The sequence below is a fragment of the Thalassophryne amazonica genome, chromosome 14, assembly GCF_902500255.1.
Source record: "Thalassophryne amazonica chromosome 14, fThaAma1.1, whole genome shotgun sequence".
In the NCBI taxonomy this organism is placed as follows: Eukaryota; Metazoa; Chordata; class Actinopteri; order Batrachoidiformes; family Batrachoididae; genus Thalassophryne; species Thalassophryne amazonica.
In genome coordinates, this window is record NC_047116.1 from 72887752 (window position 1) to 72902574 (window position 14823).

The 14823-nt window shown below is 40.0% G+C and overlaps 1 protein-coding gene and 1 long non-coding RNA gene across 2 annotated transcripts in view; one reads left to right on the forward strand and one right to left on the reverse strand.

Annotated features, from left to right (window-relative positions):
- pdia5 (protein disulfide isomerase family A, member 5) overlaps positions 1-14823 on the reverse strand; it is a 196049-nt gene that overhangs the window by 152543 nt on the left and 28683 nt on the right. Inside the window, exons 2-3 of the mRNA XM_034185846.1 lie at positions 11186-11312; positions 7491-7578 (exon numbers count right to left, since the gene is read on the reverse strand). Of these exons, the coding sequence (XP_034041737.1) occupies positions 7491-7578; positions 11186-11312 (215 nt within the window). The remainder of the gene's footprint in view (positions 1-7490; positions 7579-11185; positions 11313-14823) is intronic.
- Positions 354-1834, forward strand: LOC117524122. Its single transcript, XR_004564717.1, has 3 exons — positions 354-453; positions 529-536; positions 1824-1834. It is a non-coding gene; the product is annotated as an uncharacterized LOC117524122 (long non-coding RNA).

Below are 14823 nucleotides of genomic sequence, written 5' to 3' on the forward strand. Positions count from 1 at the left end.
AACTGCTAAATGGCTGACAAATGGCTATGTATGTGATTTTCAAGATGATGGCAATGGCAGCCATATTTGAAATCACATCGAATGCCTCAGACAAAATTTGGTGTCCTTATGTGCGGGAACATACGCACAAAGTTCAACTTCATGGGGGCAGCGGTTTCTGAGAAGAGGATTTTACACCCGCGATGGACAAGCAACCCACGGTACCACCAGACCTTTGTCCATGTGAGCTAAAACTGGCTTGATTTTCTCTTAATATTTAGAATAGGCTAATAAATATAATTACACTATAATAACACTATATAAATGAAATTTGAGAGGTTCTGCAAAGAGGAATGGGGAAACCACCCAAAGATAGGTGCACCAAGCTTGTGGCATCATAGTCAAGACTTGAGGCTGTAATTGCTGCCAAAGATGCATCAACAAAGAACTGAGCACAGGGTGTGAATACATACAGTTGTATTTAAAAGTTTGGGCACCACTGATGATTTCCATGATTTTCCTTTATAAATCATTGGTTGTTTGGATCAGCAATTTCAGTTCAACATATCATATAGCAGACAAACACAGTGATATTTGAGAAGTGAAATGAAGTTTCTGGGATTTACAGAAAGTGGGCAATAATTCTTTAAACAAAATTAGGCAGGTGCATAAATTTGGGCACCCCAACAGAAAAAAAAAAAAAAATACATCAATATTTAGTAGATCGTCCATTTGCAGAAATAACGCTTCCAAAAGCTTCCAATGAGGGTCTGGATTTTGGTTGAAGGTATTTTGGACCATTCTTCTTTACAAAACATCTCAGGTTTGTTGGTTCCAGAGCATGGACAGCCCCCTTAAAATCACACAACAGATTTTCAATAATATTCAGGTCTGGAGAATGAGATGGCCATTCTAGAATGTTGTACTTGTTCTGCATGAATGCCTTAGTAGATTGAGCAGTGTTTAGGGTCATTGTCTTGCTGAAAGATCCAGCACCGGCGCAACTTTAACTTTGTCACTGATTCATGAACACTGTTCTCAAGAATTTGCTGATATTGACTGGAATCCATGTGACCCTCAACTTTAACAAGATTCCCAGTACCTGCACTGGCCACACAGCCACACAGCATGATGGAACCACCTCCAAATTTTACTGTAGGTAGCAAGCATTTTCCTTGGAATGCTGTGTTCTTTTTCAGCCATGCATACCGCCCCTTGTTATGCCCAAATAACTCAATTTTAGTTTCATCAGTGCACAGCACCTTATTGCAAAATAAAGCTGGCTTGTCCAAATGTGCTTTAGCATACCTCAAGTGACTATTTGTGGAGTGTAACACAGAAAAGCCTTCCTCTACATTACAACACCTCTTTGTGCAAAGTGCGCTGTATTGCTGAATGATGCATAGAGACACTATCTGCAACAAGACCATATTGTAGGTCTTTGGGGCAGGTGTGTGGGTTGACTATGACTCTTCTTGCCATCCTTCGCTTCAGCTTATTTGAGATTTTTCTTGGCCTGCCACTTTGGGCCTTAACTAGTACTGTGCCTGCAGTCTTCCATTTCCTCACTATGTTCCTCACAGTGGAAATTGACAGCTGAAATCTCTGAGATAGCTTTGTGTATCCTTCCCCTAAACCATGATGTTGAACAATCTTTGTTTTCAGGTCATTTTTTGAGAGTTGTTTAGAGGCTCCCATGTTGCCACTCATTAGAAGAGACGGGTCATTCCGTGTGAAATAATCGTGCCTCCCAGTTCATCGACTCAGATTCTCATTGGGTTTTTTTTGCAAGTACCTATATATGTCTGATGAACACATGCAAAATATTTCTGCTTAATTCCAAGTAGTTTTTTATTTTTTATTTTTAATAAGGGTACCCACAATCCTATTTTTCACTCACAAACACATTTTGAGCTTTTTCTCATTTTTAAAAGGCATTATCTCAGCTAAAAATGCAGATATAATGCTTAAATGCTGAAAATGTTGCCATCAATATATGCATCTGGACATTCCCTAACAGGAAACCCTGTATGAGTATGGAGGTCCAGGCTCTACTGTGAGACCATGATGCAGCTTTTAAATCAAGTGACACAGTGTTGTACAGCTCAGCCAGGTACAATTTGAAAAAGGGCATTAGGCAGGCTAAAGCTGCATACAAGGCAAAGATTGAAGACCAATTTATCAATAGAGATCCGACACACATGTGGCAGGGCATCCAGCAGATCACAAATCACAGAGGCAGCCGTCAACCACCTGTAGACATAAATGTCTCCCTGGCTGAGGAGCTCAATCACTTTTATGCCCATTTTGAAACAAATGGCTTAACAACGGAGCTATTCCCCACCCCTCTGCTGACAGAGACTATCCACTTACTGTTTCGGCAGAGGAGGTGAGGCACATCTTTAAGTCTGTGAACACCAGAAAGGCAGAGGGCCTGATGGAATTCCAGGGAGGGTGGTCAAAGACTGCGCCCACCAGCTGGCAGATGTCTTTGCAGATATTTTTAACAGATCTCTGTCCAAAGCTACCGTACCGACTTGCCTCAAAACAGCCACCATCATTCCAGTGCCCAAGCAAAGTAACATCAGAACCCTGAATGACTACAGACCTGTGGCGCTTACTCCTATTGTGGCTAAGTGCTTTGAGAGGCTGGTGATGAAGCATATAAAATCTGTCCTTCCCCCCAATCTGGACCAGCATCAATATGCCTATAGGGCAAATAGATCCACAGAGGATACTATCATCACAGCTCTCCACACAGCTTTAATGCACCTCGACAATAAAGGGGCAAGTGTGAGAATGCTTTTTATAGATTACAGTTCTGCTTTCAACACAACTGTACCCAGTAAGTTGGTCACAAAGTTCCTCAACCTAGGCCTTAGCAATATTTTATGTGCATGGATTAAGGATTTCCTGTCTGACCGCCCACAGGCAGTCAGACTAGGCCCACATCTATCCTCCAGTCTGTCTCTTAGCACCAACGCACCACAAGTCTGCATGCTAAGTCCGTTGCTTTATTCTAGGGATGTCCCGATCAGGTTTTTTGGCCCGATCCGATTCATCTGATTTTGAGTATCTGCCAATACCAAATCCTGATCCGATACTTTAAAAAACTGAATAAACAATGAACAAATGCTAAATATATATTAATTTCATTTTAATCACCTTGTTTTATTATTTATCACTTAAACAGTGCACTTCTCCTTGAGGTAGCTTGAACAATCAAGTAATAATCTACCAGACTTAAAAAATGTACAAATTTCCATGTTACTTTATTTGTCTAAAAATAAATGCCCAAGGTTCCGTATGTTAAACAAGATATTATCTAATCTGAAATAACAGGTGGTTTTAATTTACAGATGAAAGGTTTCTAAAGAACCATTTATTGATTTAGCTATTTTAATTACAAGTGTTCTAAACTTTTTTAAACAGTAATCTGAAATTTTGAGGTAACAAACAATAACAACAAAAAACATTTCCAAGGATTTTTCTTCAAACACGTGGTTTCTGCACTGATCTGTGGTTCAAATCCCCGCCTGACTGGAAAATCACTAAGGGCCCTTGGGCAAGGCCTTTAATCCCCTATTGCTCTCGGTGTGTAGTGAGCGCCTTGTATGGCAGCGCCCTGACATCGGGGTGAATGTGAGGCATAATTGTAAAGCGCTTTGAGCATCTGATGCAGATGGAAAAGAGTGATATAAATGCAGTCCATTTACCATTTGTACAGATCAGTGGTTTCTGCCACTAGTCTTCCGTCTTTTGGCCCGACGTGTCGTTCCTATTGGACAGCGCGAAGCTACGTCACAGCTCAGAGCGTCGAAAGTTCAAAAGTCAACTTGAAAAGTAAAAGTGAAAAAAAAAACAAAAAAAAAAAAACTTACAATTGCGTCCTGACAGTCCTCAGTGTAGCCTTCTGATGCTTTATCAGTGTTCAACAAGTTCAAGAGCAGCGCAGTGAACGTGAATGAAGACGGAAGCTCTTTAAGACACGCTCCTAAATGGGATGAATGTGCACGTTGCTCATGCGCACACCATCTTTCGTTCCGTTTTGTAGACAAACGATCACAGGACAATTTGTTTTTCTCTTTTTGTTAATCAGATGACAGATCATCGTCCTGAGGACTTGGTCAGCACCGGGTCCTGCTGCACATGTAAGGATGACTGAGCAAGAGTTTCGGTGGGAAAGTGTCCATCATCCTCTTGTCATTCCATCGAGGCGTCAGGCTGAGCGCGTAAACACACAAACAGCAGTTCTGCGAAAGAAACTTTGTGCGCGTAACTCCCCCCACCTCTGTCCGGGTTACAATTCCATCTCTTCTTCCCAAATTCACTGTGCAACTCTTGTTCACTTTTCTCCTCTGGAATCGGTTTCAGCCGCACCCGTGTGCGAGAATGTCCGGTTGAACTTATGTTTTTTCTTTTGTTCAATTAAAAAAAAAAAAAGATTGGGTTGAACTTTGACCGCGTCAGCCTGCCAACAAGCGGCAATGCGCACTCCTGTTAGAAGCGTCGCTTTAGCTCGGCTTTTGACGCGATGCTTCCGACGCCTCTAAAAAGCAACGCGTCTCACGTCTCTGACACTTCCGACGCGTGAAAGGTTCATTAATCGGCAATAATGAGCCTGAAATAACGCTGATCAAAATAATGAAGATAAAATCTATATCGGATTCCTGATCGGGATGCAACATCCGATTTCAATCAAGTCTGAAACCACGTGATCGGGCCCGATTTCCGATCACGTGATTGGATCGGAACATCCCTACTTTATTTAATCTATACATATGACTGCATTCCCACCCATCCCTCAAATACAATCATAAAATTTGCTGATAACACTACAATGGTGGGACAGATCTTCAGCGGCAATGAGACAGTCTACACAGATGAAGTTGAAAGGCTAGTTGAATGGTGCACGGAAAATAATTTGACCCTGAATGTCAAGAAAATCAAAGAGATCATAGGTGACTTCAGGAAGCACAAGGATGACCCCTCCCCCTTAACCATCAAAGCTAAGGTAGTAGAGAGGGTCTCTTGCTCTGCTCTGAAAACAACAAGAAATCCATCAGACAAGCCATGAGAATGGCAGAAAAGATCATTGGTCTCCCTCTGCCTTCATTGGATGATATTTTTAGGACTCGCTGCCTCCGCTGAGCAAGCAGCATTCTGCAGGACGGAACACACCCCCTACACCACCTTTTTTCTTTGCTTCCATCCGGCAGGCGTTATCGGGCCTTTAAAGCCCACACCACAAGGTTAAAAAACAGCTTCTTTCCTAGAGCTCTTACAGAACTGAACAGACACACCCAAGCTCCAGTCACAACAATTGCAGTATTCTAATTAGAACAAGGGGGACATGTGCAATATTTGTTTTTAACTTTTTTTTATTTTTAGGTATATTTATTAATGTTTTTAAGCTATTTAAGGGTTTTCATTAAGCTGGGTATTTTTAATGTTAATTGATGTTTTAGAGGGATATGTGCAATGTGGGACATGTGCAGCATGGGATGAGTGCAATATGGGACAATGACAATGTGCGATCAGTGCAATACGAGTTATGTTTGTCTCTGAGCTTGCCCCCCGACCCCAATCTCCTGATGTTTTTAATATTTATTGAAGTATGTGTGGGTAAGTTATGTGTGAGGGTGGGTATTGTTTTTTTGAGGATGCACAAGCAAATTTCGTTGTACTGATTGCTGTGCAATGACAATAAAGGTGATTCTGATCCTAAATTTGGAATACACTGTATTCGGGCACACCAGATACAGTAGTAAATTTAAAAAATGGGATACAGAGCTAATTTTTCATTCTGTAGCGTCACAAAAATGGCAGTTTTCCATTCTCGCAAAAAAAATACAAAATTTCAAATTGCTGTACTGAAGAAGGGATTCAATGGATAATCTTCATATTCCAGAATACACATATTTGGGGTAGTAGTTATATGTGTGTAAAACATTGTGGTCATACCTTGAAGGGTTTTTGAATTATTGACTCTTGAAATTGAACATGATCGTAGAATTTCAAAAATAGGCCTCCACTGTCTTTATGATTTGACCATGTGGGCAAGTGTTCAGCCACTTCATATGCTTCATATTTTTTTTTTTGTGGACAGCATATTGATATACCAACTTTATGTCAAAATGTTTTTATCTTGCTCAAATGCCTCCATAGTGAAAAAAATTTGCAAAGTAGGGCACCGTAACATGGCGTGAACCAATTTTGAAGCTGCATATTCAGAAAGCAATATATCAGCTCTGAATGGAAGCATAAAGCTCAAATTTGGTATTTATAATATTTAGCACCCCAAAATAATGGCTCAACTTTGAAAGACAGATTACTGAGCATATTTTTTCTTTCATGTCATCATGAAATTAATTAATTAATTCAGTCATCAACACAATTTTGTTACAAAGTTTGGAAGAGCTGTACTCCAAGAGTAAATTGAAAGATAATTTTGATATTTCAGAATTTACTTTCTCATATAGTTTTGGCAGCATTCATACGTGACCCAAAATACATAAACATACCAAACGAAAATTGCACACACACGCACACACAGCTTTTTGCCTTTTCTGCAATCTGCTGTACGTCATGAAAAGCACTACACATTTCACTCATGGTACAAACATGAGACTTAAGTCACTCATGGTAACAGCAACATCACACTTAACTAAAGTGACCAAACCAACTGAACTACAAAAACACAATAAATCAAGAACACTAGCAACACTGTTAAACTAACATGAGCCACAATAACATTTAAAACTTCAAAACCCTGAACTCCCATGGTGCATTGCAGCACAATGTCCATTATTTGTTGGTTAGCTAAAATCACTAATTTATCCAAAAATATTAGTCCTATCAACTTTCCATTTTTGCAGCGTTCATCCTTGACCCAAAATACATAAGCATACCAAATGGCAAATGTCAACTCTTCCCGGTTTTTGCATGATCGAAGGCATATACACGCACGCATGCACGCACACATGTACATGCACACACAGAAGCCACTTGGCTATTGAATAAATAGTTGAAAAATAATTACTACAAGATGGTTATTATTTATTGGTCAGTTAGCCAAAGGATTAAACAGATAGATACAGACATCAAGCTGATGTAAAATGATCATATCCCATTAAAGAAAACACTGCTAATGCTAACCCAGCAAAATGGAGCACTGCAATGGCATAAAGAGACACAGCACATTAGAGGAAATGCTTCAATATCAGCAATAAGTGAGTGGGTTCCTGTTCAATTGTACCCCTTACAAAAGAATCTGTGAAACAAGGCCAATTACACACTGGCTGAAAAAGCCATAAATGGTGCAGATGGATGGCAGCACAGACATTCTTCAGAGGAGTAAATTGCTCACCTTTACAAAAGCTGTCAGAAAATTCTTTAAACAAGACTGAATAATGCTGAAATAGACAAGTGAATGGACAGGACAATGAGGGACAAACTATTGTAACATGAGTGTCAGTTTTGTTGTTTTTTAAAATCATCATCTTACTTACCCACAGTTGACCCAGGCAATGGTCCCTTGGCCTTTCAATGTCTGGGCCACATCTGACAGCACCTTCAAGTGAGCCTCCCCTGATGTAGCTGCAAAAAGAATAAACTACAGTCAACCTCATCACACCAACTCATTCAAAAACTCAGGACAATACTGTGACTGCAAACAGAAGACACTGTCACTGCCAAACACAGAAAAGAGGAAGAGTTACACAATCTTACCAAAGAAAAAGTGTTCAAGAAAGATCACCAACTTTGGGTTTGGGGGGGTGGTGAAACAGGGCTTTCTAGGGAAGGGGCTTAAGTTACATCAGCTTTCACCACCGTACAATCATGCAACTGAGCAGGGGATGACAGGTTTCTATGGTGACGCAAAGACTTTGCATTTTGAGAGCACGGGTATTTCTCTGTGAAATACAGTTTGTACCTGAAACCTGCCATTCACTATCATATTCTAAATCATGACAAATGGCAACAACGATGATTTGGACTTCCACAGCACACCACGCCACAGAGAAAAGACAATCTAGCTGCACAGTCACCTCATTTTGTACAGGGGTCAAAAGTTAAAGTTGCTCCAATTCTGGTTAAGAAGTGATGCAAATTATTGTTTGAGTTAATATGGCTCTAAAAAGGAATAGTTTGCACCATCTGTCATGCTTAGTTATCATGTTACACATTACATGTCATAGAATCCAATGGACCTTGTTTGACCTTTACTTTGGAGACCAAACATCCAACTCGGGCTGAAACGATTAGCTGAGTAACTCGAATAATTTGATTATAAAAGATGTTCGAGGCAAATTCTGTGCCTCTAAGCTTTGTTTAATGTTGTAGTACATATGCTAGGCCTGTGTGTGATGCTGTAACATCACCAGAAAAAGAAACGAAGAAGACTAGCACATGCCCATAAACTGTGTAAAGGCTAATCCAAAAGCTACAGCTTTCCAACGCAACACACACAGTAAAATAAAGCCTTTTAAGAGAAAGAGTGTCCACGCTGATCATCTGAAATACGAGATGTGAAGTATGGCAGAAATACGAGAAATACAGCCTCAACTTTATCTAAATTTAGTGAAGCTAGTGGCCGACGATCACCGTAGTATTTCTTCTGTGTATCTTGTTGCCTAATTGTGATCAATTATACTGTATTTATTGTCTTTCTGATGCCTGATTCTGTTTTTTTTCCCCTCTCTGTTTGAGGTGTGGTTCCATCCAGAGATGGGTGTGGTGTATGTTTCTGCAACCCTCCTGTCCTGTGCACCAGCAAAATTTGCTGTATATTCATTTTGTAAATTGTGTCAGTGGCATGGCCCAAGCAGAGTGAGTCTGGTCTGCTTGAGGTTTCTTCCTCAAATCATCAGAGGGATTTTTTTCTTACCACTGTCGCCTGTGTGTTTGCTCTGGGGGTTGGTAAGGTTAGACCTTACTTGTGTGAAGCGCCTTGAGGCAACTTGTTGTTCTTTGGCGGTATATAAATGAAAATAAATTGAAATTCAAATTCTGGTTTATCGTTTTTCCTGTGCCGCGCTGCAGGTGTGCACTCTGATGTGTGTTCTAGTTTTTCTTTCTTCTTGTGCAGCGCTGCAGGTGTGTGCTCTGATTTCTGTGAAAGTTTATTATTCTTCCTGTGACCGTGGAGCTGCTCACGAACCGTCCGTGAGTGGACGTGGAGATGTCCTCCGTAAGGAGTATACTGGATGTGGACAGGACTTAATTGACCTACATTAATAAAAACTCATTTACATTCTTGTGCAAATTCATGTAAATCCATTATTCAAAGCCACAATCTGTTTTCCAATGAAAGAAATCCTAGATTAATGAAACAAAAAAGCCACATAATCTTGTCTAAAATCCTGTTTGAACAGCACGTTTATTTTCCAAAGAGAAACATTCTGTGTTTAATGAGGGCACAGCGTTTTTCCCATTTTTTCAAATGTGTTCATGAAGCCAGTTACAATGTTTAATGAGGGCACAGCGTTTTTCCCATTTTTTCAAATGTGTTCATGAAGCCAGTTACAATTCTTGTCCTTAACAGACTTTTTCAAACCATCTTTCTTGCTATCTTCGCTCTGTCCGACGGTGCTCCATGACACAGACATGCCACAAAATTCTTCTTTTAAAAACTTGACAGCTCTAAATGTTTGCTATGTCCACATGCTACGTTTATCTTAAGCATCTCACAGGAGCCACACAGCATCACCACAGCAACCAACCAGTCCCGCTTTACGACAGTTGTTGTAAAGCGGGACTAGTTGCCCTGATCTCTTTGCCCTGATCTTCACCAATATTTTCTCAATGGGGTGGGGGTGGGTTCTGTTCAGTGCAGCAGTGGAAACCCATTTGGGAATATTGCTGTAGACCAAACCCTTGAGGAAACTGTAAATACACACAAACTTCAGGTGGAACCAGAGGGTTCAGCATGAAGCATGGTCATTGTTGTCCATTCGGCTGCTCCCGTTCTGTTCGGGGTCGCCACAGCGGATACAGCCAGATCTGCATCAGTATTTGGCACAAGTTTTATGCCGGATGCCCTTCCTGATGCAACTCCAGTTTTACCTGGAGAAGCACACACAGCCGCTGTGTTCCAAAGAGGTCTCCCATCCAAGTACTAACCAGATTCTATACTACTCTGCAAAAAAAGCCTCATTTTGCAGATATATTTGTCATTTTGAACAGAAAACAAGTTGCAGAAACCATTTTTATTGCACATGAGAGGAATTTGTATGTAACTTTGAGCAAAATGATTTAAATAAAAGATTTTAAACTATTCCAATGATGAGTTATTCCATTACTTATCTTTCCCAGTTTCGCCGGAGGCAATAACAGCCATCTTTGAAAATAGACGCCGTAGGGGTATTAAACTACTGATATGAAATGTCCGCTTCACATTTTGAGATGTCAAGCTACCCAAAAATCACAACGGCATTTATTCAGTTGCTCGATACCCACTTTTCACCTGGCTCATGGACTACCCTAAATTGATATCCGTAGACACTCTTTGTGAGGAGTTGGTTGAGGGGGTTGAGGCCTGTGCAGAACAGCAGTGGGGAGAGTGCATCACCTTGGTATATTCCGCACTTGTGTGATTACCTTAGAGTTGGCCTCCAGTGACGTCTTCCACAGTCCCACTGAGTTCCTGATGAAGGCTATCAGTGAAGTTATCCTTATAATGTGCCAAGCACTCCAGTATCCATGTGTGAAGCACTGAGTCATGGGCTCTCCTGTCATCAATCCAGGCTGTGCTTAGGTGTTTTTGTCAGGTGTTTGCTCCACTATGTCTTCACAGTGTACTGTGGCTTGAATTCAGTTTTTGGGGGAAGTCTGACAAACTGTCTGTGGCCCATAGACCCAAAGAGAACAGTCTTGCCTTCATCAGTCCACAAAATGTTAAAGCATTTCTGTTTCGGCCAGTCAATGTATTCTTGTGACCTCTTCAGCACCTCTTTTTGTTTTCGAACGATGAGACTTTGCAGGGCTTCTTGCACATAAATTTATATCTATCGGCACTGGCGACCCTCTGGTGAGGGTCGCAGGTGCATACTATTGCACACAGTGATTAGATAGATAGGTAGATAGATATGCGTGTGTGTGTGTGTGTGTATGCGTAGATGGACAACGAAAACAGAGGTAAAATGGGGGGGGATAAATATGTGACCACTATCTACAGTTCTATTCATAATCCTTCTTCTCTAACCTGTTTTTGTGTAAAGCACTAGAACATTGGTCCTCGTTCTGAGCAGTTTCTTGAAGTCTTTATGGTCGCTGACCCTCTCTATGAGAGGAGATACCTTCACAGCCTCCAGTAGTGGCAGCAGCCATACCTGGAGAAACATACACAGCTGTAAGCAACTTTCACATTTACCACAGTGCAACCAAGCTGAAATACACAGACTTGTTTTGGTCTGCCGAGACACAGAACTTAAAATAGATATTGAGACAAGTCCACTTGAACACTGTCCACCCAAAAAACACAATTAGTAAGATTTTAATCAGGCATATTGATGTCTGCCACTCTGTACTTTTCCGTCGTCATCTTCCAGTCCTGATAAAACTTTTCACTTTTCACTGTTTCATGGTGTGTTTAATTCCCCGGGTATTCAGGTCCACTGACACAGATTATCGCTTTCCTCACAATATCTGAATATCATTTTTTTCTCTACATAAATGTTATTTTTCTTGTTTCTGTTTTGGTTAACTTTCACAAATGGCACTTAGTGTTGTCACCTTCTGTGTGTGCATTTGACCAATCAGTATCGAGCCCCTCCCAGCACCAATTCAGAACTGAAAAGCAGTAGATAACGTGCAGTAGACACATCCCTGACCCTGAATAAACTTTCCACAAACTCCCTTTTTAGGGTGGTCCCTGTATTGAAAACATATGTGTCGGGCCCCTGAAAACGGTCTGCAAGTAAATATGGTGGAAATGTGCCTGTAAATGGGTACTTTAAAGGGGACAGGATGGAGTGGCTGTCTGCGTAGGTGGTTGCCATCCAGACCTGACATGAAAACACTGAAATGTACAAATTTGTTTGTTTGTTTTCTTGAGGAGGAGGGTTGCTGTTTGTTGTTTTTGAAATCAATTAGTACCATCATTGCATGTGAGTGACAACAATGTTGAGCAGGCATTTTACTGCAACTTCAAGCAATTTGGAAATAAACTCTGAATCAATACTGTGAGAAGACCCATCACTGGTTTCAAAAGCTTTACTATATAACAGTATGCAGGGTGGCAGCACATAGCTGCAGAAACTATGGTGCGTCATAAACAGCAGATGCCTGGCCCCTGCCTGCTACCACACACCCTCCATCTGTTGTGACAAATCTGTTTAATAAATTGTATCCAGTCCTTGGGGAAGTACTGAATCAGCAAATAAATAAATACAGGGTAAAATTACGTATTATTTGTGTGTATTATATATATATATATATATATATATATATATATATATATATATATATATATATATATATATATATATATATATATATATATATATATATATATATATATATATATATATATATATATATATATAGTGTCCCCCCCCCAAAAATAAAACATTTAAAACACTCGGTTTGACCCTTAAATGATACAAACTTAATCACTTATGTTTTTTGTTTTTTTTTGTTGTTTTTTTTACTTGCAGAGACCCTAAAGTTTATGTTGATGCCAAACATCGATGCACTGAAGGAAAACATCTGCTGAGAAATCCAAAATATTCCTCAGGACACTTTCCCCAAAGTGTCTGCAGGCCGTAATTGGCCAACGTGGGGCCTACATTGAACATGTTGTCTAAGAGACTGACAAAATGCAGGGCCAATATTGACATTGGTATGAAAAACTTGCTGCTTTGACCATTTTCTTTGCTGATAATATGTTGCATATTTTTTGGGAAACACACACACACACACACACACACACACAAAATAAAAAAAATTGATATGCCACACCTGTGAGGTGGGATGGATTATCTTGGCAAAGGAGAAGTGCTCAATAACACAGATTCAGGCAGATTTGCAAACAAAATTTGAGAGAAATAGGTCTTTTGTGTACAACCCCAATTCCAATGAAGTTGGGACGTTGTGTGAAATGTAAATAAAAACAGAATACAATGACTTGCAAATCCTCTTCAACCTATATTCAATTGAATACACCATAAAGACAAGACATTTAATGTTCAAACTGATAGACCTTTTTTGTTTTTGTGCAAATATTTGCTCATTTTGAAATGGATACCTGCAACACATTTCAAAAAAAGCTGGGGCAGGGGCAACAATAGACTGGGAAAGTTGATGAATGGTCAAAGAACACCTGTTTAGAACATTCCACAGGTGAACAGGTTAACTGGAAACAGGGGAGTGTCATTATTTGGTATAAAAGGAGCATCCCCAAAAGGCTCTTTTGTCCAGAGGACACAATGTCCATGATTTCCAAAAACAATCCGAAATGTGGACTCATCAGACCACAGCACACTTTTCCACTTTGCATCTGTGAATTTCAAATGAACTTGGGCCCACAGAAGGCGGCGGCGTTTCTGGATATTGTTGATGTATGGCTTTCGCTTTGCATGGTAGAGTTTTAACTTGCACGTGTAGATGTAGCGACTAACTGTGTTAACTGACAATGGTTTTCTGAAGTGTTCCTGAGCCTACATGGTAAGATCGTTTCCACAATGATGGCGGTTTTTAATGCAGTGCCGCCTGAGGAATCGAAGGTCACGGGCATTCAATGTTGGTTTTTAGCTTTGCCGCTTACGTGTAGAAAGTTCTCCAGATTCTCTGAATCTTCTGATTATATTATAGACTGTAGATGATGGAATCCCTAAATTCCTTGCAAATGAACTTTTAGAAAAATTGTTTTTAAACTGTTGGACTATTTTTCCACGCAGTTGTTCACAAAGTGGTGATCCAAGCCCCATCTTTGCTTGTGAACAGCTGAGCCTTTTGGGGATGCTCCTTTTATACCCATCATGACACTCACCTGTTTCCAAACAGGTTTTCTTTGAGCATTCATCAACTTTCCCCTGTCGCAGCTTTTTTTTTTTTAAACGTGTTGCAGGCATCCATTTCAAAATAAGCAGATATCTGCACAAAAACAAAAATGTCTATCAGTTTGTACATTAAATATCTTGTCTTTGTGGTGTATTCAATCAAATATAGATTGAAGAGGATTTGCAAATCATTGTATTCTGTTTTTTTTTTTTTTTTTACATTTCACACAATGTCCCAACTTCACTGGAATTGGGGTTGTAAACAAAACTAATAATAGCACACTCATTTTGCACTCATCATCTGCACTCAGCTGCTGTCTATTAGCTTAAACGTGTATATAAGGCAACCCGAATTAAAGAAGAAATGCTGCTTTTAACAACCTGGACCTCATTTCTGGCATAAAATACGGTCGTTTACTCACCAATATAAATTTGGTGTGATTAGAAGACCATAGTTCAAACGACGTGTTCAGTTCAAATCTGAAGCAAACATTTTTCTTCTTTTACTAAGGTGGATTAGAACTTTTTGTGGTACACACCACCAACTACTGGACAGGAGGAACCTAGCAGTCAATGTGAGACTAATTTTAAAATGCATCTCTTTCAACCAACATTAGCAGTTATGTTTCCCTCAATCCAGGAATAACCCCAAGAAAAGAAGTTTCTCATGGAATCAGACAAGGATGTCCCATATCTCTAAAACTTTTTATTCTCTATCCTCATATAATAGCACACTTGGTTGTAAATCACTCTGAACCAGTGGTGGGCACAACTAACCAAAACGTTAGCGTTGATAACAACTAATCAGCTAACTGAAAAGTTATCTTTTATAAAGCTAAAC